General features: G+C 44.1%; 1 protein-coding gene across 1 annotated transcript in view; it reads right to left on the bottom strand.

Moving 5' to 3' along the window:
- Positions 1–26,906, bottom strand: part of NELL1 (neural EGFL like 1) — an 845,189-nt gene that overhangs the window by 737,612 nt on the left and 80,671 nt on the right. Inside the window, 1 exon segment of the mRNA XM_047693683.1 lies at positions 25,843–25,993. Within this exon segment, the coding sequence (XP_047549639.1) occupies positions 25,843–25,993 (151 nt within the window).

Here is a 26,906-nt window from a genome sequence, read left to right as displayed (position 1 = left end):
ACGGCATCCAACATGCGGTGGGCTATGTGGTAAATTCCTCAGGGGCCAGTAGAAATGCAGTATGTTCGCAGCCAGCCCTTTACTATTGCTAAGCCTCCCTTACAGCTAGGATCTCTGCTAGAGATAAAAACTCAACATTTCCACGGGTGAGGTTATTGCTACCACCTGTCCTGAACTTTCTGACCCTCCAAAAGAAAACACTTCAAATCAGGGAATCTAAAAATCAATTTACCTATGATTAATATATCTAAGTGAAAATTCACCTAAAGTAGCTTTATCTAAAACCAAATTTGATTAAAACCAATTTACCTTCCTATCACATGTGAACAGTTATGAATTTCACAAACATGAATTTTATGTCAGCAGTACCATTAGGGAAAATCATCATTAAGTAAACAGGCTGTTAGGTAAATTGATTTTAGAATAATTCATTATGTGCAAACTTTGAGTGCCCAAGTCTAATCTCTGGCAGCTCGGAAGGCACAGGAGGTGACTACCAGCGGCAGAGCTGCCTCTCCCACACAGGCCAGTATAACCAGAGTCCCTTACACCTTCCAAAAGAACTAATGGGCTTTAAAATTCATCCAGTTTTACTGCACTGCCGGAATTCCAGTTTTCCATCTCCATCCTGCCTGCTAAGGGCAGGAGCAGCCTCCTGCCCAGCATCATCCTGAAGCTGCCTTAATCCTGCCTTAATCCTGGATCCGCTCAGACTACCCAGGCACCAAAGAGAGAGAGAGAGAGAGCCACACAGTGAACACAATGGTTTCTTTTTCAAAGTGCTCCAGACTTTGCAGTGCCCATTAAAGCTCTTGTTAACATGCGGGTTCTGATTCAGCAGGTCTGGGCTGAGTTCTAAGATATGGCATTTTTTAAAAAATTTCTTTAAATTCAATTTATTTAACATACACTGTATTATTAGTTTCAGGGGTAGAATTTAGTGATTCATCAGATGCATTTAACACCCAGTGCTTATTACATCAGGTGCCCTTTTTAAGACTTTGAGAGAGAAAGAGAGCATGCACACACGCATGCACGTAAGTGGGGGGAGGGGCAGAGAGAAGAGGACTCCCCACTAAGCAGACTGCCTGAGGTGGGGTTCCATCCCAGAATCCTGAGCTCATGACCTGAATCAAGGGTTGGACTTAACCACCTGAGCCACCCAGGTGTCCCTCAAGTACCCTCAATGCCCATCACCCAATCACCCCATCCCCACACCCACCTCATCCTCCAACCCCCAGCAACCTACAGTTTCCCAAAGTTAAGCATCACTTACAATTAGCCTCCCTCTCTATTTTCATCTTATTTTTCCTTCCCTTCCCTTAGGTTCATCTGTTTTGTTTCTGAAATTCCACATGTGAGTGAAATATGTCAGTGAAAGAAATACCGTATGATTTCACTCACGTGTAATTTAAGATACTACATTTCTAACGAGGTCCAAGTGATGCCATTGCTGCCAGTCTGCAGACTTACACCAAGAATTTACAAGAGGACTATGGCTGTTAATCAGGACTTTTAACCTGCATATCCTATTAGGAATTATCTAACACTTCTCTGTTCTTGGATAGGAGGGTGTATGAGAAGGTAGACACTCATTCTTGGAGTTGCAACTACAACTTTCTCTACAAGCGAAGAGTTTGCTAGGCTATGGTTTTCAAATGTTAAGGCCAAAAGTCAAGCCTCTCTTTATCTGAAAGGTCATTTACAAATATCTTCTCCCATTCTGTGGATTGCCTCTTCGTTTTGTTATCTGTTTCCTTTGCTGTGCAGAAGCATTTTATCTTGATGAAGTCCCAAAAGTTCATTTTTGCTTTTATTTCCCCTGCCTTTAGAGACGGGTCTTGAAATGAGTTGCTGTGGCCAATGTTGAAGAGGTTAAATGACATTTCAGATAAAGGGCTGGTATCCAAGATCTATAAAGAACTTCTCAAACTCAAAACCCAAAAAACAAATAATCCAGTCAAGAAATGGGCAGAAAACATGGACACTTCTCCATAGAAAACATACAAATGATTAACAGACACATGAAAAAATGTTCAACATCACTAGCCATCAGGGAAATACAAATCAAAACCACAAATAGCCCAGCAATTGCACTACCTGGTACTTACCCTAAAAATACAAATGTAGTGATCGGAAGGGGCATCTGCACCCAAATGTTTATAGCAGCAATGTCCACAATAGCCAAACTATGGAAAGAGCCTACATGTCCATCAGATGAATGGATAAAGAAGATGTGGTATATATACACCGTGGAATACTATGTAGCCATCAAAAAGAAAAACGAAATCTTTCCATTTGCAACAACATGGATAGAATGAGAGGGTATTATGCTAAGTGAAATAAGTCAACTAGAGAAAGACAATTATCATATGAATCTGAGAAACAAGACAGAGGATCAAAGGGGAAGGGAGGGGAAAATGAAACAAGATGAAACCAGAGAGGGAGACAAATCATAAGAGACTTTTAATCTCAGGAAACAAACTGAGTGTTGCTGGAGGGGAGAAAGGCGGGAGGGAAGGGGTGGCTGGGTGATGGACAGTGGGGAGGGTAGGTGCTATGGTGAGAAAAAAACAAAAAAGAAACCCATAATGAGATACCACCTTACACCCGCTAGAATGGCACAAATTGACAAGACAGCAAACAAGTGTTGACAAGGATGTGGAGAAGGGGGACCCTCCTACACTGTTGGTGGGAATGCAAGTTGGTACAGCCACTCTAGAAAACAGTATGGAGGTTCCTCAAGACATTAAAAATAGAGCTACTCTACTACCCAGCAATTGCACTACTAGGTATTTACCCCAAAGATACAAATGTAGTGAAGAGGGGCACATGCACCCCAATGTTCACAGCAGCAATGTCCACAATAGCCAAACTGTGCAAGGAGCTGAGAGGCCTTTCAAAAGACAAATAGATAAACATGTGATTCATATATACAATGGAATATTACTCAGCCATCAGAAAGGATGAATACCCACCATTTACATCAACATGGGTGGAACTGGAGGTGATTATGCTAAGTGAAATAAGTCAAGCAGAGAAAGACAATTATCATATGGTTTCAGTCATATGTGGAACATAAGGAATAGCCTGGAGGACCACAGGGGAAAGGAGGGAAAACTGAATGGGAAGAAATCAGAGAAGGAGACAAAACATGAAAGACTGTGGACTCTGGGAAACAATCTGGGGGTTATAGAAGGAAGGGGGTTAGGAGATGAAGTTACCAGGTGATGGGTATTAAGGAGGGCATGTGTAGTTGTGTAGTGGAGGGCATGTGTAGTTGTGTAGTGATGAGCACTGGGTGTTATATGCAACTAAAGAATCATTGAACACTACATCAAAAACTAATGGCATATTCTGTTGGCTAAATGAACATAAAAAAAAATACAACTAGGATGGAATTTTAAAAAGTCAAGTCTCCCAAAAAGATGGAGTAATTGTTTTCCACACTAGGAATTTCAGAGTCCCATAAAATACCTATTTTGGAAATGCATTCTTAAAAGGGAAAAAAAAAGTTTCTCCTTTCCACCACATCAAGAGGCCTAGAAAGACTAATTTTTCATGCTAGAAATGTCCTTTTACAGAAGACCTTACCATGAAATATACAAAGAAATCCCACAGGCTGACTTAAACCACAAAGAAGTTAAAGGAGCAAAGTGAAGAAATGGGGCCGAGAGAAAACTGTGTACTACCGAGGCAGAGCTCCAATCACATTCTCCCACAGACTGACCACCCACAACACACCCCATTCTACAGACTCAAAAGCAGTTTCTCATTTGAGGGATGGAAAAGACCTCTATCAATCACTGCTTCTAAAAGAACAAACTGGCTTCAAAAGGAAAAACAAACTTTACAGGGGAAAAAAAAAGCTATCAGGCTCCACCTTAAACTAGCGATCAAGGTTAACATGACTGGTAAGAAGACAGAGATCAACATCAGGAAAGCCTTGATGTGATGCATGGAGAAAACCCATCAGTCCTCTAGTATTCTTGCCCAAGAAATACCTAATTTAGTCACAACAAAATGTCAGAAACAACTTGAGGGACAATCTACAATGTAACTAACCAGTATTCTTCAAAAGTGTCAGGGTCATAAACACAAGCAAAGTGTGAGGAATGGTCACATTTTTGGAGTGAGGAATAACTAAACCTCATGTGGGGTCCTAGACAAGATCCTGGAATGGAGGTTTGTTGTCTTTTTTTTTTTAAAGATTTGTGGGAAAAACTAGTAAAGTTCAAATAAAATAAGTATTTTGGTTCATATTACTGGAGCAATGTCAATTCCCAGGTTTGCTCTGTTTTCCATGGTCACATAAGAGGTTAACAGAGGAAGCCAGGTGAGGGATATAGAAAAAGTTTTTGCAACTTCCACCTAAGTCTAAAATTAGTTCAAAAGGAAAAGTGAATAAAGTACTATTTGCTCCCCACCCAAGAGGCAGAGCCAAGAAGGCCACACCAGTGGCTGACACATCAATGGAAAAGTCTGACATTTCTTTTACTTTTGTAAAAAAGACTGGATCCTCTAGACAGTCTCTCTTCAGTCTGCTTTTTCTTGATACCTTGACTCTTGGCTTCTCCTCATATCCCCCAGGCAGTGGGTCATTCTTGTAATAAATCAAGGAAAGCCACCAACCTGCCCTGGTTCCAACTGTGAAATCAAGCTTCCACCTGTCATATAGTTGTAGAAAAGTGAACCCTTACAAAGAACAGCTAGAAAATGAGACACAAACTGACTAGGAAGGACATCTGGGGGAAACAATGACGAGGAGGTAAAGACAACAAGAGAAGAAATTAAGGGTTCTCCCGTCCTGCTTGAGATTGGGTGGCTGTTTGACAGCAGGGAAAGTCAAGGGCATGCAGTGGGCACAAGTCAGGAGATCACCAATTATTGGGTGAGAGGAACCCCAAAGTAGTTCCACAAAGTCTTCATCTCCAGTCATCCTGAATAAGAAAGGAGGAAACACAAGAAAGACCTCTACTCTAAACCTTAGAAAAGAGCTATGCTCATGGTTCCTGTCACTAAGACAATGACACATGTGTTTCATTATCACTAGTTTTATTCTGAGTCACTAGTGTTTACAAGTTAGATGTAGAGACCACATTTCGAACATGACCGATTCCAACAGATACGCCTTGAGTAGAACATACAAGATAAAGCAAGACATTAGGAAAATTGTAACCATGCCCTTTGGTCTGAGAACAGAAAGTACAGCAGTTACATAATCACGACCACCACCACTGAGTGCCTACTGTGTAGCAGACATGTCTCAAATCCTCAAAACAAGCCCATAAGGAAAGCATCACTATCCTTAGTTTACAGAAGAAGCTGAAGTTCAAAAATATAAACCATGTTATCTGACTTTGGCAACACAGACAGTAAGTGGTAGATGTAAGATCTGAACCCAGACTTAAGCAACAACAATGATGCTCTTTCTACTCTACGTTGTTCTCTAGGATACTGTGGAAGACATGAAGTCGCTGGAACTAGCAGAGATACAGAGACCACTGGCCCTGTGTGGCAAAACCTATTAGCAAAGCCTCCCTGGGGACTTACATGTTCTTAATTAACAGACTGTGCCCACCACCACAGATGTGCTCCAGCCCCAAAATGAAGGCTGTTAACTTGGCAACTCCAGCACACATCTCTCAGTTTTAATAGTTAAACCAACTACCAGCACGTAATAGAGCCAGGTCTGAAATTTCAATCTTCTGGACAGACATCCTACTACCCCATATGGGAAATATTTAACACATAAAAGCATATCATCAGCAAATGCTAGTTTCCTCCATCTCCACGCAACTATTGACTGTCTAGAGACACCCCACTCTGTCCATCACTTCTAGGCTAAGGTCAATTTCACAAAGCATAAGCACATTTTAACTCTAGCAGTCCAATACTTAGGTGGGCTCCAGCCAAAGCTCTTTCTTGCTTGGGAGAATTTTATGGTGAGAATTGCCAGGAAAGCCAGCTTCACTCCACAGCCAGCCTCTGGAGGATTCTCCTGGAGGGGTATCAATCCCCTCACCCAGAACTGTGCAATAAAAATTCTAGGAATTCACACTTATTCACCCAGGGTGCCTTCTCTTCTCCTTCCTTTAGTAACAGCATCTTAGGGCAGCACACAACTGCTCTACCTTCCTTGTAGCTAAGTAGAGCTGTGCGAGCAGGTCCAGCCATTAGGACGTGACGAGTACGTGCTCCACTTCTGTTCTCCCTCATGCTAGCTCAGCACACGTCGGGGAGCAGACCATCATGAGTCATGGGGCAGAAGGCAATAGCCTAGAGATCACAGGACCACAATGCACAGGAGGCAAGTTCTCCAACCCTGTGATATTAGCATGTTAAACTCTGGACTGCCTGCATTCAAACAGCTTCTGGACAGAGAATGAAGCTTTCAGCTTGTTTAAGCCAGTCATTTTCCTCTTTGTTTCAGCCAAACCCATATCCCCAACAGTACAGATTCCCTGTGGCAGGTGCAGGGAATCCCCTGGGGCATTTCCAGCAAACTTTGGCTTGCCTTCCAACACTAGCTGGATGGCTGTTTCTTCTCTCTGCCCTTTTCAAGACAGTGCATAAGGTGTAGTTAAAAACGCCTTACACAAACACTTCCAACACACTTGTCCACAGAATGCTGGCATCAGAGTCACCTAGGAACTTATGTAAAACTGACGGTCCTATACTAAATTCTCAGGGATTCGGATTCAAGGAATATAGAACAATTCTTAAAATATCTGTCTCAGAAGCTCCTCGTGTAATTAGAACATTCAACAGGTCTTCTGGGATTGGAAGTTCACGGGGATAGGAGTATGTGTACAGACAAGGCTTCCTCCTGCATGTCCCTGGGGTCTTCCAGTATAGCTTCCAACCCACTATTTGCCTAAAACCCAACTTGTATATGTGCCCTGACCCCATCCCCACCCCCACACCCCGAGTCTAGCCTCAACTGCCAACTCATCATCCACTCCCGCGTCCATCCCTGGCTTGACTTGGCTCTCAGTTCAGACTTGAGGCCGCCTCAACCTGACAAAGCAGTGGCCTCATTAACCACTCCGATGCCCACAAGGGCTGGATAGCAGTGCCTATGGTTCCCAACACTCAATCAGGTATGTGAAGTTTTGGTAAGAGGTTCTTCTCACAAGCACAAACTATCAGTAGTAATGAAGGCAGGAGAAAACTTCAGGAGGTGATGGATAAATTCATGGCCTACATTGTGATGGTTTCACAGGTACACGCTAGTATGTGCTCGTCTCTAAATTCAGGATGTCATGTTACATATGCACAGCCTTTTGTGCAGCAATCCTACCTCAATCAAGTACATTAAAAAAAAAAAAAAGAGGGAAATTAAGAACTGGACCTAGTATTACTGCCTACCCAGAGGAATCTAGAGAAGGGCCCTCAGTCCACCTTGAGGAATCTAGAGAAGGGCCCTCAGTCCACCTCTTTGAGGTGATCTAAGAGCTTCCTCGTGGCTCATCTTCATTTGCTAAACCAAGTGCTCCCCAGTAACATGCAAATGAGTCCCAGAGCAGCCCTGACATGCCCATGGAACAGCACGTGTATCACTACTGAACACAGGCTGAACCCATTCCTACGTAGGTTACTGCTGCCCTTTTTAAAAATGTAATTACAGTGTTTGAACCTTATCTCATTTTCAAGATCGAGCTACGAAGGCTCAATTAAAATTCCAAGTGTAAAAGTGAGAAAAGCCCCAAGTGGAGATCATCCTGAGTTTTAAATGTATGAAAACAATTGGACATTTTACAATCATAACAAGTCTTCTCGGAGATGGACATTATTATCCTACAATCAATTCAAGACATTTTACAGGCCCACTGCCAGCATGTGGAACCCCCGTGTACTTCTTAGCAGGAGCTGGTTAGAAGCTGCTAATCCTCACAGCAAAAGAATGAACACAGCCACCCCTTCCCCAATCTTATCACAATCAGGCTAACGCTCATCTTACTGTGTTAGGAGAGGCGTGAGGACGAGATGTTCCCAAGTAAACTCTAAGCAAGGATACTAGTCATGTGTAGCTACAGGCAGCCAGAGGGGGCAGCAGAGTGGAAGGAGTAAGACACCACACCTTTTCCATCATGACCAGAAATACCCTCCATCCCTCCCTCCCTTCCCAATACAAGCACCCTTGGCCCAGCAAACTCCGTCTTCCAGTCCCAGGTCAAATGCCTCCTTCTCTATAAAGCCTCCTTGACTTCTCCCTACAAGAGTCAGCAGTTTTCATACCGGTGTTACCACAGGAATTCCCCACCCCCACGCCATTCATTCAAGAAACTTCGGTTGGTGCCAGGAATCATTCAAGGTGCTTAATGTAGCAAAGAAGTACAGTTTCTGCACCTGATTTACTAATCTAAGATGTGGAGGGGGAGGGAGAAGAGGGGTACACAAATAAACACTGCTTAAGTAAACAAATAAACTGCTTAAGTTTATAGAAACATACCGCAGGGTGGCAGTGACAGAGTAGGGGAGGGACGGGTGGTTCTAGATAGGGCCATCAGAGGCGCCTTGTGAGACAAGATGTAAGTCAACACAGGAAAGGACAAGTGAACCAAGCGAAGACTGAAGCCTGCAGAAGAAGGGCGTTCTTGGACAAGGAAATGATGCATGAAAGCCTTGGGACAAAGGCCATAAGGAGCTGGATAGGTTTGTGAAACCTCCGGGAGACTGCTATGCCTGAGTGACCATGCAGGAGGGGCAGGCTGGGGACAGACACACACACACGCACACACACACACACACACACACTTGCAGCCGCGGTCAGCCCTTTGGATTGGATCCTGAAGCCACCGAAGGGTGCCTAGGAAAGGAGCAGTGTGGGTGCTGTAATTGTCGATAGGTCCATCTCCCCCAAAGGCAGATCTCCACCTCCCCAGCAACTGACCCAGCACCAGGTTTATAAAAGACATTTAGTAACTCTTCAGAGAGGGGAGAGAGCAGGATGGACCCTGAACTGGCCACGGGCATACTTGGGCACACAGCACTGGCCGTCGCCTACCCATCCTCCTCACAAAAACATCAGCCTCCTAAGTTCCACGTGCACCCAGGGCTACTGTACATCAGGCTTGATTCGGAAACACTGTTACTCTCCAGGCTCTGAAATAAGCACAATCATTCTCCTCTCCAAAAAACCAGAACAGCAAGAGTCACTACCGAAAAAGCTTGCTCAAAATTCTTGGCCCGTCAACACAGCATTCAGTACTGTTCCATTGCGACTACCACGTGGACTGAGCAGCTCCTGTCACCCTCAGTAAGACCCACTACAGAGCTTCAACTGTCTTCCAGGAAGGAGCTCAAGGGGTCCGGTAGATTAGCTCTTCATCCCTGAGGTCACATCCAGCCGTCGTACATAACTTAGAATCCCCTGGCTACAGTATGCAAGATGAAATGTGATCTTGAACCCCTGGAGTTGCTGTGCTTACCATGTTTTAGAGCCTTTGCTAAAAGGAAGTGGGAAAAGATTCCTCTAAATTCTCGTGGCTTCCTGCAAGTTTGAAGCACCTGAATTTTTCCACACAATCCACTCATTTCTGATTTCTGGGGTCCACGGTGGCTTCAAGGAGGATAATTTGGTATCAATAAAGCCTATGTGTCATGTGTCTCGTGGTCTAGACAGCTCAGGAGTGATTTATCTTACCATCATCAGAAACAAAGAATTATGGAGTCTCCTCTGACACTTCAGAAGCAGACAATGCTCCTCTCTTTCTGGCTCTTAAACTTGACAGGAGGAGAACGCCCCAGGCGCCGCCCTCAGTGCCCCAGCCAGACTGGCCGGGCCAGATCCCTCCAGAGTGTTGCAAGAGCAGCCTTCAGCAGCCGGGCTCTCACCACCAGCCATGGGGAGGCAGTGTGCAAGCACCAGTGACTAGTGATGCACCCACCCAGGGGTCAACCACATCAGGCCTCTCTTGGTCTCTCTACCTGCCAGTCCAGACACACTGACCTATTCCACGATGTTCAGTGTTCTCAGACTCTCCAAGGCCATCAAATTGCTTCCATCTGTGCAGACAGCCCATGGTTGCCTCAGATCAATGCGATACTCGTGGTATTTCCTAGCGTTAGAAGGCTAGTTCAAAGCATATTCAACACTCCCCACAGCACTCCAGGACAAAGTTGAGGAAATGCCGTGGTTCCTTAACCAAGTTTAAGGAACCATAAAACACACTGATTAAGAAAAGGTGCTGAGGAACCAGGCAGCGGGGTGTGACTCCCAGTTCCACCATTTTACCACGCGAGGACCCTTGACAAAGCAACCAACAATCTCATCCATGAATTGATAACAGAACCGATTTTATCATTTCGTCAGGATTTAAGGACACATGTGAAGTGCCTAATAGAGTCCCTAGGACTTTATTACATGATTTTAAAGAGCCTTGAATATGCTAATATTCTGATTCTCCAAGCAAGTGATGGAGTGTCCTCTTTTGCAAGTTTATTTCATCTCATACCTTTGGTTTTACAAAACCTTTCGGTTTTGCAGGCCAGTGGTCCTTGGAATGTATTTGGGAGAAGTCCTATGCTAGTCAGCGGTGTGTGCCCTGAGTCAGGCTGGAATTACAAGCTCAACACATCTGACTCACCAAAACTAATTACTCCTGTGAAGCAGTACCAGAGGTAAGAGATGAAAAATTATATTTAAGTCACACTGGGTCAAAATCCTTAAGGACTGTCTGGGTCTCATTTTAAATTCTCACACTTGAACTTCTTTTCTGGTTCTACTACTTTGTATCAGCAAAACACTGGACAAATTTCTCAACCTCTCTGAACGGCAGTTCCCTGATCTCCGAGATTAAAAGAACATCTTGGTGGTGACAGAGACAAAAGCAGACAATGAAGGTCAAACACGTGACATGTTTTAGATTTCTGTTTCTCCCCTTTCACTAGGTCTCAAGAGAAATGGAAATTCAGTCTGAAGGGTCATCAGACCAACAGTGTTTAACTCAAGACTCTCTAAGACAAAAGTCAAGAAGCACCAAAGGAACTCCAATGCGCTTGTTTCAAGAAGGAATGCTGGAAACCGCCACAAAACATTCCTTTCTCTTGTTCATTTGAATCGAGGGACCTCAAGGCCCTGAATATACAGTATCCAGAGAGAAATTATTGCATATTCCTCAGACAGCCAAGTACCCAGAGTCAAATCAGGGCAGAACAAAAGGAAACAAATGGCCCAGCATGGGTGATTTTCGCAGTCCCATTTAAACTCGTGCAGATCCATTTTAACAAAGCCAATTCCGCTGAACCAACAAGAACTACTCAGTTCAGGTTTTCAAAGAAAGTTCTCATAGGAGAATTTGTTGTCCTATTCCCAGTTGATCATGAACAATTCCCAAGGATTCCATGATTTCGGGAACCAAACCCTGTCTTCCAAACTGAGAGTTACCCCCAAAGTCAGCCAGAAATGCCTCATCAGACTGTAAAGTTCCCAAATCGGTCTTAAGAAAATGTGGTGACCATGGACACCGGAAAATGCAAGGTCTTTGGTAATTTGTGGAACACAATCTAAGGCAGCTTCTGAAATAAATCCTGCTTGGAAGGTGTAGCATGGGGAACCCAAGGAGGTCTCCACTAGCTCCAGCTCGCTGCCCTCCTAGTTCTTTCTTCCTGCATCAATTTGAAGAGCACCCATTGCAAACCCCAAGTCCTGAACTGGCCGCCTCCTCTTGCGACAAAGATACCAACATGTAAAGGCGTCCTCTTTAGATCCACCGACAACCTCCAGCACTAAAGCTCCCATCTCAGCAGGTCCCTCAACCACATCTAGAACGCCTCACCAGCACCCCAACTCCTACAGTGGGGAGCAGCATCTCCAGTGCCTACAAGGGCCAGGAGGGCATCTCACAGGACTGAGGTGGGCTGAGACTCTAGTCGTTTTCTTGAAATCATCAATCCCTCTCTTAAGTCTACGTTTAAAAAACAGCAACAACCTGCACATGGCCTCACAGTCACAGGGAAACCATTAGGAGAGCTAACGCCTGGCAACCTACAGAAGACAGGCACTATTTTTCCGTGAGAAGCCAGAAAGCTCAACTTTTCAGGCCAAGTACCCCAATTTCAAAGTGTCAGCCACTAATTCAGAATTTTTAATACATTTTTAGAGGAAGAATACCATAGGGGTCATCATAAGGGAGGCAAATGAAGCATCTGTGCAAGTCAACTATCGGCCTGCCGTGGGACCTTTCTTCTCAAAGATGAAGTCCAGGCTCCAGTCCTACCAGGCCACCTTTCGTGGGGAGTTTGCCAACGTCACTGCTGTGACTCCTTGCAGTTTCTTTCCTGTGGGCTGCACATCCCCCATAACAACCTCCTCCTCCCACATACCCCATGGCCCACTGCCCACCTCTGCAGACACCACTGTTGTCCTAGGAGAAGACCCTATACTTCTCAGGAAAGACCGTCACTGGCTGGAAGAACCTTGTTCTGGTGGTCTCCAGATGACACTGTCATGCTTCAGATGATCAACTGCCAGTTCTGTCCTGCCAGGCCAGGATTACCGGCAACCAAAGCTGTCAAGGAAGGGGCGGACCTAAACAACGCACACTAGTTGAGTTCCTTTATTCTACCAAATTATGTAATTGTAGTTTCAAATTATTTGAAGTTATTCTGATTTCCAAGGAACAGTTCTCATGAATGGGTCAATTTTCTTGGCCTATAGCTGGTGTTTGAGAAGGGATTTGGGCCCTGAAATTATGTGGCCTGTATAAATAGCATACCTGGTCATTTTGGAAGCACTCTCATACTAAAATTGTGAAGACAGCTATTACTGCTGGCCTCTGCTCACCCACAACCACTCCTTCTCCTCGCGCTCAGTTTACAGAGTCCCATACACGCCAGCCCTCAGTCTATCCCCCGAGCATAGCAGGCTGGATCCTGCTGCAGGACCACAGTACTTCAAGCCTCCACTACCTGGGACACTCGTCTTTCTGATTTCCTCCTAGATGGCTCTTTCTTTAGGTCCAGTCTAAGTGCCCCATCCTCATGGAACCTTCTTTGGCAGCCTTTATTCTCCACAGACCTGTTACTCATCCCTCCTCTGTTCTATTTTCCTCCTTGACCTTTGTCTTTAGGTTTCATTTTTGTCCACATTTATCTGACTTGCCCTGGTAGAAGGCAAACTCCCTGAACACAAGTCACTTGCATGTCCTTTTCACCACTGCAGACTCCAATGTTCTTGCCTGCAGATTAATATGTAACACATTAGTAATTGAGGAGTGATAAATTCCAATTTGACAAGTAAGAGGAGGTACAGGGAGATGCCCTATGGAGGGCTCTTGGCTTTTCATGGACAAAGCAGAGACCTGAGCCCACATCTTCTGACCACAGGCCCAGCAATCCTGCCATGGCACCAACCTCGTCAATGGACTGACGGTCTGGAGTACCCTCCACCCAGAACTCAGCAAGCCAGAGGGTTCAATCTTCCAACCGTGACAAGGCTTAGCTGTCCATATTTCTCTCCACAGAACCAAATGAATGAACACCTACTACCCAGACATTCAAGTGTTTCACAACTAAGTCCAAGGAAAGTCAAAGACGACCATTTCAATTCTCTAACATTCCACTGAACTTAAGTGATTTTATGCATAAATATTAATGAAACTGTGACTTTTTACTAAAGAAGTAAAGGTTAATGGCTACATTTGCTGTTTTTCCATTTCTCAGACACTAGGCAATCTGAAATCTAATATGCATATATACAAGCATGAGCAATTTGCCCAAAACATTATACTCTATTGCTAGGATACTTCTGGTCTTCAATTAAGGTCAAAAGTTATCTGAACAGCTTCATTTCTTCTGACAAAGATTTAAATTTTACTTAATTAGTGTGTACCTCAAAAACCTTATTTCCTTGACATGAGGTCCTTCCACTCATTTTTGTCCATCTGCAAATTACGACTTGCTAATACACACTGCAGCCTGAAGACTTTCCCCTGAAGCTGTGCCTGAACTCTGCAACGTTTAAAAGTAAAAAGGATAAGCCCAGATTCCAGGTTTCTTATCTAGTGGCATTGGGGAGAATCTCTAGATGAACATTTTTAGCTTTTAGTTGTTTCCTCCAAGAAACCACCTCCATTCAGAAGCAAGTGACCCCATTTCTCAGAGACTACTTCCCATTCTTTATTACTCTTTTTAGCTTTTCTAGGTTTTTATTCAACTAAAAACCAAAACAAAGTAAATTCAAGGAACAACACTATGGGACATAAACATGGATAACTACCCCCCCCCCAACCCAACCTGCCCTTTCTCCTTAGAACAAAGCACTCCCAGTAGCCTGAGCTAGAACGGATATGGCCTCACCCCGGACTCCTCCCTGTCCGACCCCACCATCCTACATTGAACTAGACCTGGTTCACCCTATCTCTTAATTATCTCTTAATCAACTTCCTTCCCCCTGCAACACCATCATCTGACTTCATCTACGACCCATTCTCTTAGCCACAACCGAGGCTCTTCACGGCTGCAGCAACCTCTTACTGGCCTTTGGTCTCCAAGTTTGAGCCATCCCATTCTCCACTAAGCAGCCAGGGTGATCCTGCAAAAACAAGCCATGCTACAGCTGCACTTCAGTCACTGCCAGGCTCTCGGTTGCTCTAGGAAAGGTCAAATCCTTTCAACGGCCCATAAAGCCATTCACCATCCTCCCTCCTCCTGCAGGACTGTCCAGGTTCCCTTCTCTCCACATCTTGCCCCTCCCACCTTACCTATGCTATCCCCACCCACCATTAACAATGCATTTTTCCCTGTTTTTTTAAGGCATATCAGCGCTCATCTCATCCCCTTTCTCATCTCACTCATGCCACACCCAGAACCCTCTCCCACTTATCTTCTGACAGATTTCTAGTTACTCTATTTTACCCATTAAGCCTAACTCTCAGTGAGCAGACTTTTCAAGCCCTTTGGGAAGGACAAGATCCTGAATCGCTCCCGTCAGAGTATTAGCCACACGCCCTCGTGTTTAATGATCCTCCTCACTGTGTGCCAGCATGCAGCACCACACAGCATTTCGTGTGTTTCCATCAATATTTCCTGAAAGTTGAAATGGAGCTTACAGTCCAACCTGAACATAGTTTTAAATCCAAAGCCTCGAATGTTTTTGTTTGGAATATGGAGGCTTGCCGCCAACCTTCAGCTCAAAAGCAGCATGGCTGGATCTGCATTAGGGCAAGATTCAAAGTTGAATGTTGTTCCCCTTCTTCCCAAATGGAAGCTGCATAATAACTGGAAACACCTACTTTTTATTTATTTATTTTTTAAGATTTTATTTATCTACTTGACAGAGATCACAAGTAGGCAGAGAGGCAGGCGAGCAGGGGACGGGCAGGAAGCAGGCTCCCTGCCAAGCGAGAGCCCAGTGCGGGGCTCAATATGGGGCTGATGTGGGACTCGATCCCAGGACTCTGAGATCACGACCTGAGCCAAAGGCGGAGGCCTAACCCACTGAGCCACCCAGGCGACCCTACACCTACCTTTTTTTTTTTTTTAAGATTTTATTTATTTATTTATTTGACAGAGAGAGAGAGAGAGTGTCAACAGGTAAGCAGAGCGTCAGGCAGAGAGGGAGAAGCAGGCTCTTTGCTGAGCAGGGAGCCCGATGCAGGGCTCGATCCCAGGACTCTGCGACCATGACCCGAGCTGAAGGCAGCTGCCCAGCCAACTGAGCCAACCAGGCGCCCCCCCTACACCTACTTTTTAAATACATCTTACACTGTATCTTCTTGGAGGAAAGGATTAAAACATCCAAGTTTACCTAAAAAGTTTGATTACTGGATTTTTTTTTATAAGAGTTTTAGAAGGAGACCCCAAGCAAGCCTGGGGGGAGGGGCTTAGGGAAAGGGAGACACTCTCAAGCAGATTCCACGCTGAGCACAGAGCCTGACAAGGGGCTCAATGTTATGACCCTAAGATCATGACCTGAGCCTACGAAACCAAGAGTCTGACACTTAACCAACTGAGCCACCCAGGTGCCCCTGAAAAATATACTTTTAATTGCCCCAGGAGAACATTCTCTTGGGCTGGCTTCACCAAACCATGTAACACATTTAAGAATTTCCTCTCCCCAACCTCCTACCTTCCATTCTGCTGCTCAATTATCTGAAAAGTACAAAATAAATATTGGTTTAAATCATTCATAATTACAAAGGTAAGCCCGCTTAGAAATTACAGGATGTATTCTGTTTCCTAACAGAATTGTTTACAACAATCTCTTGATGTGAAAACCTCATCACTATTTCAAATGCTGAGAAGGTCCCAATACACCCTTTTTCCTTCTGTAGTAACTGGGGAAGAACTAATAAATGTGGAAAGCAGCCCTGAGAGGAAGGGGAAGGACATTTGTTGAGGGCCTTGACAGGAGACTAGGAGGAACCATTCCCTCAAGTGCTGCTGTTTGTCCTCTCAGGGTTTCCAGACGTGCTAACCGGGCACTTTCACTTTACACGAATGCACACGGAGGCAAATTAACTCCTACAGCTCACACATCTGGGAATTGAGAGTCTTAGGTTCAATTCCTGGTGTACCTGGCATCAAAGTGCAACGAACTGTGGAAATGAAAATGGTATCTTCTGAAATACAAGGTTTCCTTTCATGACGGGGAGAGGCTTCCTTAGGAAACCAGAAATGTCTTCATCTTCTCCTAGAACCGTTGCACAGAAAGCTTTGTCTTAGACCTCTTGCTTTCAGCTGTCTAACGATGCTGAAATTTTATTTGTAATTTAGGAATACAATTGAAAAACAGAAGATTTGCCATTAAATCTTCCAGATTTGCATACACTGGCAGAACGTTCAATTAGATTTAATCTATGTTAATTAAGCTTTCCATTTTAGCACAGCTCTGTATTAACACACATGAATCAGGAAAAATAAACCTCAAATCTGCAATGATATGAAGAGTTGTTGCTCTTTCTACGGGCTCTATTGGTAACTGCAAAACACAAAAACAAAACCACCCCCACCAAATCACAAATTACAAATCTAGAATAACAGAGTGCCCATTACATAAGATCATACTTCAACTGCTATCTGCAGGTACATTTTCATCAGTCCTCCCTATACCTGAGTTTTCCATTTCATTTCATCTCCTCACTTAAGATCTTCATGGGTACTCACCTGGCTCAGTTACCTAGGTAGTTTCCACATATTGCCGGGCCAAGAAGTTCACTCCTGGTTTAAAGGCATCACAACCTCCCCCAATGATCCACCTCTGGCTGCTGGATCCCCACCAGGCGAGAGAGAAGACTGCCTTTGGCTAAGAAAACTATTCAGACACTAAAAGAACTCTTCCACCATTAAATCAATAATGGCCTTTCCTGAGAGTAGCCAGAAGCCTAGCAGAAACTGGAAACTGACTCCCAGAACAGTAAATGCAGTTTTTCTGGCCTATGGCTTTGGAATAGACAACTGGATGATCACGTCCCACGGAGCCCATGATGGCTGGGGAGAGTGTTCCGATCCAGTATGCTGTTTCCCCACTGTGCTCCATCAGCGAAGGGGACTTTGACTGGAAACTGAACGCTACCAGAAGAGTTTGGGTGATAGACGTCATTTTCCTTTAACCACTGAACTGAAAAAAAGGAACTATAACTTATCTGGCCTCCCTCTGCATCCTGTTTTCTTCCCCTTGGTATCAAAATTCCGCTTTTTCTCTTAGGTACCCAGAACTAAGCTAGGGGTTTTATAAATACCTCTAATCATCACAAAAATCCCAAGGTACTATTCATTTCAGCTTCCAGATACCAACACCTTCACCCTTTTCATGGTCTTGTACAAGATGTAATATATCCCAGGCCGTCTCTGTGCCTGGGACAATAGATTCCATGTGAACCTTTGAAACTGGCCATGAAATTTCTGAGCACCCCTGACCAGGGACAGAGAAAATGAATCTTTGGAACATTCTAGACTTGCTAAGTGCATACTATTTATGTAAGCATACTTCCTATTCAAAAAACCCTGTGACACAGTCTCTCAACTAGGCTACTTTCCTAATTTGGGCACAGATGGCACTGGAACCATCCCCAACAATCGAGACCAAGATGACCTAGTTATTCCAATGCCCATGTTCTCGCATCTTTGGCACAAGGCTAAACCCGATTTCCCAGTCCTGGCCAATGCAATGTGGTACAGGTCACACATGACCCTTCCAGATCTGACCCTTCAACCTACCCCAGGAGAACAGAACAAAAATCTAATCCTAGAAGTTGGAGTCTACCTCTCTCAAGTCACACAGTTCCAGCAGAAAATAAGTGCACATAGAAATTGAGTAACAGGGACGCCTGGGTGGCTCAGTTGGTTAAGCAGCTGCCTTCGGCTCAGGTCATGATCCCAGCGTCCTGGGATCGAGTCCCACATCGGGCTCCTTGCTCATCAGGGAGCCTGCTTCTCTCTCTGCCTCTGCCTGCCATTCTGTCTGCCTGTGCTCGCTCTCTCTCCCTCTCTCTCTGACAAATAAATAAATAAAATCTTTAAAAAAAAAAAAAAAGAAATTGAGTAACACGACTGGAAAGTGTTACATACGAAGTTGTATCTGTGTGTATCTACATACACAAGAGCTATTCATCCATTTAAATGTGCCACCAATATTTAACATGTGTAATGTCACCAGGAAAAAAAAATCAGCAATCTCCAAAGTCTAAAATTTCTCCCCACTTATTTTTCTTCAAAAAAACCCAGAAGTCACACATTAAAATTTTCAAAGTGATTGAAAACCTAAACATCCCAACTTGGATCAAAGAGGAAGTCAAACTAAAATTAACAACTGCAGAAAAGTACAGAGAGGTACAGAATGATAGCAGTGGCCTGTATTTGAAACAATACACAAGAAAATATGAAGCCTTCAGTGATCTTGCGAAACACTGAAAACATCTAAGAAGCTACCAAAAATACAAAGAGTAATCAAAAAGGAGGTAAAAAAGCAGAAATCAATGAATTTAAAATGAAAAACAGATTTGACCAATAAAACGAAGAACGGTTTCATTTAAAAGGCCAATAAATTATACAGTCCCCTGATAAGCCTGGCCAAGAAGGAAATACCTATTATTTCACATTATGAATTAAAAATATAACCAAATATATAAAAACAGAGAACAGACTGTCCAACCCTCTGCCCCCAGAAAACAGGGCTCAGTGAAAGGATTTTTGACAAAACGTAAGTTGACAAAGTTTAAAATTACCTAATACCGTAAGAAATGGAAAATGAACATTTTAGTCGTGAAAGATTTCTCAGCCTCCCCAAAAACAAGTATCAGCTCATATCGTTTTCAGGCTGACTCTACCAGAAACATTTACGGAAGACGTATTACCTACATATTTCAAGTCCAGAGAGTAATTCACAAAGCCTCCAATTAGCTCACACAGAAAAAACTACTATTTAAATTATTTTTTTTAAGATTTTTTTTTTTTAATTTGACAGACGGAGATCACAACTAGGCAGAGAAGCAGGCAGAGAGAGAGGAGGAAGCAGGCTCCCCACTGAGCAGAGAGCCCGATGCGGGGCTTGATCCCAGGACCCTGGGATCATGACCTGAGCTGAAGGCAGAGCCTTTAACCCACGGAGCCACCCAGGCGCCCCCCTACTATTTCGATTCTTTTTTTTTTTTCTCTTTTTTTTTTCTTTTTAATTTTATTTATTTATTTGACAGAGAGAGATCACAAGCAGGCAGAGAGGCAGGCAGAGAGAGAGGAGGAAGCAGGCTCCCTGCTGAGCAGAGAGCCCGATGCGGGGCTCGATTCCAGGACCCCGAGATCATGACCTGAGCCGAAGGCAGCGGCTTAACTCACTGAGCCACCCAGGCACCCCTACTATTTCGATTCTTAATGAGTTAATAAGTATGTAATGAGTTTAGTGTCCAGCATTTAGGACAGTGCCTTTTATCAGTGCTTAAAGTAAAACTAGTTGCTACTATTAGTATTGCTATTGTTTTTAATATTGTTGTAATACTCCTAAATACAACATTACTAAGAGAATTCAAGGATTTTCCCCAGGAAGAGTTCAACATTATGTGATTATGTGAATTGCAGATTCCCCCCTTTCATCTCTCATCTCGAAAAGATACCAAGAAAGAAAATGTAACCACTATTCATTTTTTTGGTCTTTCAGTGTATCAGAAAAAAAGCTAAATTTCCTTCACATGAGACAACATACATACATATTTATATGTAAGATAGATTGATAGATAGAAACAACCAGACATATCAAACAGATTTAGGAACACAATGAAGACTGGATTGGCTGCCATCTTTCTGTCTTTTGTAAGGAACTTTAATCTGTTTTTTTATTCCTCGCTATTATGGAGATTCTAGACAATGGAAGACAAAAACGGAATAGCTGATAAAAATAGAAGAAACATTTTCAAAATTCAAAATGGTATACTTCAATCAAGGAGGATCATCAAAAAAAGAATATACAACTCAAATGCCAGGCACCAAGTATACAATGGGCGAATGTTGGCTTGGGGTGGGGGAAGGCTATCCACACAGCTTAAAAGTCCAGATACCAAAACCAGACAAAGGCATCAACCACAGACTAGTAGCTCTTCTGCATATTGATGTTACAGTTCTCAATAATATACTACCAAGTCCAGGAATATATAAAAGGGATTATACAACATGATTAAGTGGGGTTTATCCCAGAAATACAAGCTTGGTACAACATCCAAAATTCAATTAGTATAATACAGGACACACCAATAACAGAATAAAAACATGTTCATCTCCACATATGCAGGAACAGCACTTGGGGAGGGGAGCAAAAAAAAAGAAAGATACCCTTTCAAGATAAAAACAAACACACATCGTACACACAGACTCCACAAACCAGTAACAGAAAGCAACTTCCACCTGGCTAAGAACATCTAACACAAGCTATCATCACACTCCGTGGTGAAGACCAAAGCGGTCCTCCTTCAGAGCAAGAACAAGACTACTTGCTCTCACCACTTCCATTCAACACTGCACTGGAAATTCTAGCCAGGCCAGTTAGGCAAGAAAATAAGGCAACCAAGTAGAGATAATTTTCTTTCTGTCCTATCTGCAAATAACAAGATCTGGTATGTATTAAGAGCGATTCACTAAGAAACTAATGAGGTCGGCAAGTCTGCATCACACAAGGTCCAACGAAACGTCAGGTGCATTTCTATAAAGTAGCAATGAGCAGACAAAGTGAGATTATGAAAACAATTTCCTTTATCATCTGATGCCACTCTACTTTAAAAAGCAAAAGTCATGCAAATGCTGTACTCTGAAACTATAAAACACTGTTTAAAATTAAAGAGAATATAAAAGGGAAAGAAATTCCATGTCCATGGATACTACCACCAAATGGCAATACTCCTTAAAAAAAAAACCCTACAGATTCAACATAATCCCTTTGAAAAATCCAGCTGACATCTTTACAGACATTAAAAAGCTGGCCTAGGGGCACCTGGGTGGCTCAGTGGGTTAAGCCTCTGCCTTCGGCTCAGGTCAAGATCTCAGGGTTCTGGGATCGAGTCCCACATCAGGCTCTCTGCTCAGCAGGGACCCTGCTTCCTCCTCTCTCTCTCTGCCTGCCTCTCTGCCTACTTGTGATCTCTGTCTGTCAAATAAATAAATAAAATCTTTAAAAAAAAAAAAAAAAGCTGGCCTAGGGGCACCTGGGTGGCTCAGTGGGTTAAGCCTCTGCCTTCGGCTCAGGTCGTGATCTCACGGTCCTAGGATGGAGCCCCACATTGGACTCTCTGCTCAGCGGGGAGCCTGCTTCCCCTCTCTCTCTGCCTGCCTCTCCGCCTAATTGTGATCCTTCTGTCAAATAAATAAATAAAATATTTAAAAAAAAAAAAAAAGCCAGTCCTAAAACTTGTATGGAAATTCAAGAGGACTTGACTATCCAAAACAATCTTGAAAAACAAAGTCAGAGGGCTCACACTTCAACTTCAAAACTTACTGGAAATCTACAATCATCGAAAGATAATCCACTGGGGAGAAAGGACTCCATGAATGACTCTGGGACAACTGGTTATCGGTGAAGTTGAACCACTATACTTCACACCATATAGAAAAAGACTTAAATATACCAAAGACTTAAAAGAGCTAAACCTGGGACTCCTGGGTGGCTCAATTGGTTGGACGACTGCCTTCAGCTCAGGTCATGATCCCGGAGTCCGGGATCGAGTCCCGCATGGGGCTCCCAGCTCCATGAGGAGTCTGCTTCTCCCTCTGACCTTCTCGCTCATGCTCTCTCTCACTATCTCTCTCTCAAATAAATAAATAAAATCTTTAAAAAAAAAAAAAGAGCTAAACCTGTAAAACTTTTAAAATAAATCCTAGAAGACATAATAGCTTCCAGTTAGGCAATAATTTCTTAGAACAAAAGTATCAGCAACGAAGAAAAATAAGAGGCACACTGAACTGAACATCTAATTGAAGAAACTGGGCTTTACCTGAAGACAAAGGCAAAGCTGAAAAAATATAAATCCTATCTGATATGGGACTTGAGTCTATAAAGAACTATCACAAAATCATAACACAACCCAGTTAAAAAACGGGCCAATGATCTGAGTAGACCTTTCTCGAAAGAGGATGTCTAAGCAGGCAACACAACATCAAAAAACTCTACACCATTTACCATCAGGAAATGCAACTCAAAACTACAATGAGGGGCCACTTCACATCTATTAGAATGGCTGTGTCAAAGAGAAAGACAGTAACTATTTAAAAACTGTGAAAAGGGGCGCCTGGGTGGCTCAGTGGGTTAAGCCGCTGCCTTCAGCTCAGGTCATGATCTCAGGGTCCTGGGATCGAGCCCCGCATCGGGCTCTCTGCTCAGCAGGGAGCCTGCTTCCTCCTCTCTCTCTGCCTGCCTCTCTGCCTGCTTGTGATCTGTCAAATAAATAAATAAATAAATAAATCTTTAAAAAATAAATAAATAAAAAATAAAAACTGTGAAAAAACTCCAACCCTCAACATACGGCTGGCAGGAATGTAAAATAGGGTCTTTTGGAAAACATCCTGGCAATTCAACAAACCAAAGTTACCACTCGATCTAGCCATTCTAACCCTAGTTATATACCCAAGAGAACATAATTATAGGCCCACACAAAAACATCTACAGGAAATTTCAAAGCAGTATTCATAACTGCCAAAAACTAAGAAAAAATTCAATGTCCAACCTATAAATAAAACATGGTATATCCAAGCAATGCAATATTCTGCAACTTAAAAAATCCACTACTGGGGCACCTGGGTGGCTCAGTGGGTTAAAGCCTCTGCCTTCAGCTCAGGTCATGATCCCAGGGTCCTGGGATTGAGCCCCGCATCAGGCTCTCTGCTCAGCGGGGAGCCTCCTTCCCTCTCTCTCTCTGTCTGCCTCTCTGCCTACTTGTGATCTCTTTAGACCAAACAAACATGGAGGAAGGCACCATAGAACTCCAAGGGGGGAGTGAAATTCTCCATTTCCTTATGTTTATTATTTTTTTCAATCAAGACTGAGGTTTTCCTATTACAATCAAAAATACTGAGATGATTCTCCATTCAAGGACCCTCAGGTTGCTTTAGAAACCTGTGAGGGAAGGGAAGGTGGCATCAGATGACCATGTGGCAACACAAATTGTTTTTTAAACCTTTCCTAAAAGAAGTTGGGTTTCAAAAAAAAAAAAAAAATCCAAAAGAGAAACCCAGGTAGTAGCTTTGAGATTTATGCTTAGACCAGAAGAAATGTGTATTTAAGGGCAGTCCACTTTGCAGGCCCTATCCTCTTCCACCATCACAAGCAACCCTGCCAAGTAGATGGCCACCTCCCTTCATTCCAAGGAAAGGGCGTTCTGAGACCTTCAACAGTGCAGCAGAGCGAGACCTAGAACTCCAGGCCCCATCAGGTCAGCTCTGCAGTCAGTGCTCTCTCTACTACAACAGTTGCCATTCCACTCACTTCTCACTCACTCGCCTTGGGTCCCCCCCGTCTGCTTTCATGGAGATTCAAGACCCTCTACGTTCCATATTTGGACACTCGTATGGCCCTCCTACTGAGGCTACCCTCACACCCAACCCCTCCATGTTGCCCCAGGAGGAGGGGTGAAGGGGAATGGCAAGCACATGACCCTTCCAGGTCTGTGAAGTGGAGACTGGCTGGACACCTCCATGTTGGAGTAACAAGAACTCCTATGCCTTCTCCACGTCTACAGAACACTTGGCCTCTGACCTGTACCTGCTCCCCAACACGTGCCACCTCGCTTTCTCTGGCTGACCCAGAAACAGCCAAATTCGGATGCTGACAACATCCCTATATAAGGATCGGGGTCCATCACATCCCTTTGAGGCAGAGATCAAGTTTAACCATTGAAACAAGAACACTGGATCCTCACCTCTGGAAAGAAGCACATGGAGAGCCTATGCACCAGCCTCATTAGTCTGTTTTCTGCACCCCTCTATCCCACCCCCCAAAATTGCATTTTCCTGCATTTCTCTTCTGACTGCCCATCTTGTTCCTGTTCAGTACCTCAAGACTTCCTGACCTGCCAGAATTCTGGCCCTTCCAGAGTTGTCCCTCTGTGTGATCTTCCCTATCCACTGACCTAGCATCCCGAACTGCCTTTACAGAGTTCTGCTCTTGACACCCTCCCGAATAGGTAAAAGAAGGTTTACCTGAATTCAGGTTCCCCAGAAGCAGACTGACACATGAACTTGAGAACAAGTGATTTCCTAAGGAAGTATCGGGGGGTGGGGAGGGTAGCAGGACCTGGAAGCCTCAGCCTAATCCCAGGTAGCACTGGGGAATCAATCAAGCTGCAGAGCCAGTCTGGCTTTAAGGCCTCCAAGGCAAAGGAACTAGGCTTCTGAACTCGGCATTCTGTCAATCACGGACTACAGGCTGCCTGGGGGAATCAGTGAACTCCCAGACACTTCTGCTCTCTCTAGTGGCTACGGAGGCCCCCACCTCTATAGTACCACCGCTCCTCCCCGCCCACCCTGAGCGCTGCAGCCCCCTCCCCATACACAGTGTGCCAATGACTGAGCCCACCCACCTCTTCCTTCCCAAAAATCATAGCAAGTAATTTCTGGAATGCCCTTTTTCACACCCCTTCCTCCTCTCATTCAGCCTGTCAAAAGAATATTCACTTTCCTTTACACAACAACAGTTCTTTCTGAAGCCCGCTTAACTCACCGTGACCCTTCAGAACGGACTATTATCACCTTTATTCCTTAAATAGCCATTTCTAGCAGTACATCTAGAACACTTCGTGACATCCATCTTCCCTACAGCTTTATGAGATCCTTACAACACAACTGCTGTATAATTCACCAGTGTTCCCAGTAAGCACAGTTACTGCATAAACATGTAAGTACTTACTGAAGGGTGTTAAGTCTAACTTGCTTGAGGACCTCCAGCCAAAGTGACAGAGGACGCAGTTTCATAGGAGCCAAGTCCACCAGAAGACAGAAGATGGGCAAGAAAGACACTCAGGAGTGGTCCTTGGAGAGTCCACAAGAAAGCCACTCTGCCCAAAGTAAGTTCTTTTTGTCTTGTTTTTAAGATTTTATTTATTTATTTGACAGAGATCACAAGTAGGTGGAGAGGCAGGCAGAGAGAAAGAAGGGGAAGCAGGCTCCCTGCTGAGCAGAGGGCCTGATGCGGGGCTCCATCCCAGAACCCTGGGATCATGACCTGAGCCGAAGGCAGAGGCTTAACCCACTGAGCCACCCAGGCGCCCCCAAAGTAAGTTCTTAATGCAAAGAAAATTCATCAGTGTGTTCAACAGCAACAAGGCTTCAGCCAGCTGCATGCCCTCTTAGAGATCCAACCTCCCGATTCCAAGGCATTTTGCAGAGTCCGTTAATTCTAAATACACTTTCGAAAGTACAGCTTACCTGTGTTCCAGCTCTCGTATGGAGAGGATCACTCCTGAAGTCGATGGCTTTTGCTGCACGGTGGCCAAAAAGGTGAAGTCGCTCTTGTTCCGGAACAGCTGGATTAATTTCTCACTCACATGAGGGGCCGCATGGATCTCTCTGTCTGTATCTAGGAGTCAAGAAGGAAATGCAGAAACACAGGGGGACAGAGAACAAGGAGGAGGAAAAGAACACAGAATGAAGGAGAGGGTAAGGAAGAAAGAGAAAAGACAGAGTTAGAAAGGTCCAGAGGATCCCGGTTCCATTTTTCACGCCCCCCGCCCCCGCTGATACCCTGCTTGCAGGCACCACCCACCCCTTCATCCAGCAGCACTCATTCAACACAGAAACAGGAAATGCCACTTCCGTCACTGTACCCACTTGTCACCTGGACAAATTCATCGTGGGCCAGCCAGTGATTTTCTGACAGAAATTGGGATGGGACACTGAGCAATGTGGCCGAATACTAGCAGATGAAGTTGCTATAAAAAAGCTGAGAGACCACCAGATAAATGGATCCTCAATTCAGAGAATCCGGTGTTTAAAGCAGGTCCCAAATGCCACTCAGCAGGCTCCAGCAGGACTTTTCCCCATTGACTCGGTTTCTCTTCATGAGGCGTAGAGGGAAACGTGTCCTTGCTTTGTACCCAGCGGAGACTGACTAGTGTCAATAATGCCAGACAATTCCACTTTTGATTAAACAATCTGTGATCTTTAAGGGTGCCTGGGATTTCTCTGTAAACATGGAGTGGATGACTCCACTCCTGAAATATTAAAGCGGAGGTCAATTCAGCAGGCTTAGGGAACTGGGAGTCCAACTAATCACACCCCTGGCCAGGAATCACTTTCTTCAAGTTCTGCATAATGAGACATTCATCATTTCATACTCCAACCCTCCCCGCCACGCCCCAATCATGATAAACTAGGTGTTCTCGCTATCGCACACCTCACCCCCTCAAATCAGAAACTCACCACCAACAGAGCAGAATTAAAACTTCAGAGGATGACAAATGAATACCAAAGGAAATGTTTGGTTCCTCCTC

The sequence above is a fragment of the Lutra lutra genome, chromosome 10, assembly GCF_902655055.1.
Source record: "Lutra lutra chromosome 10, mLutLut1.2, whole genome shotgun sequence".
NCBI lineage: Eukaryota > Metazoa > Chordata > Mammalia > Carnivora > Mustelidae > Lutra > Lutra lutra.
The sequence above is the reverse complement of the archived record's forward strand: the minus strand, read 5'-3'. Positions and strand labels throughout refer to the sequence as shown.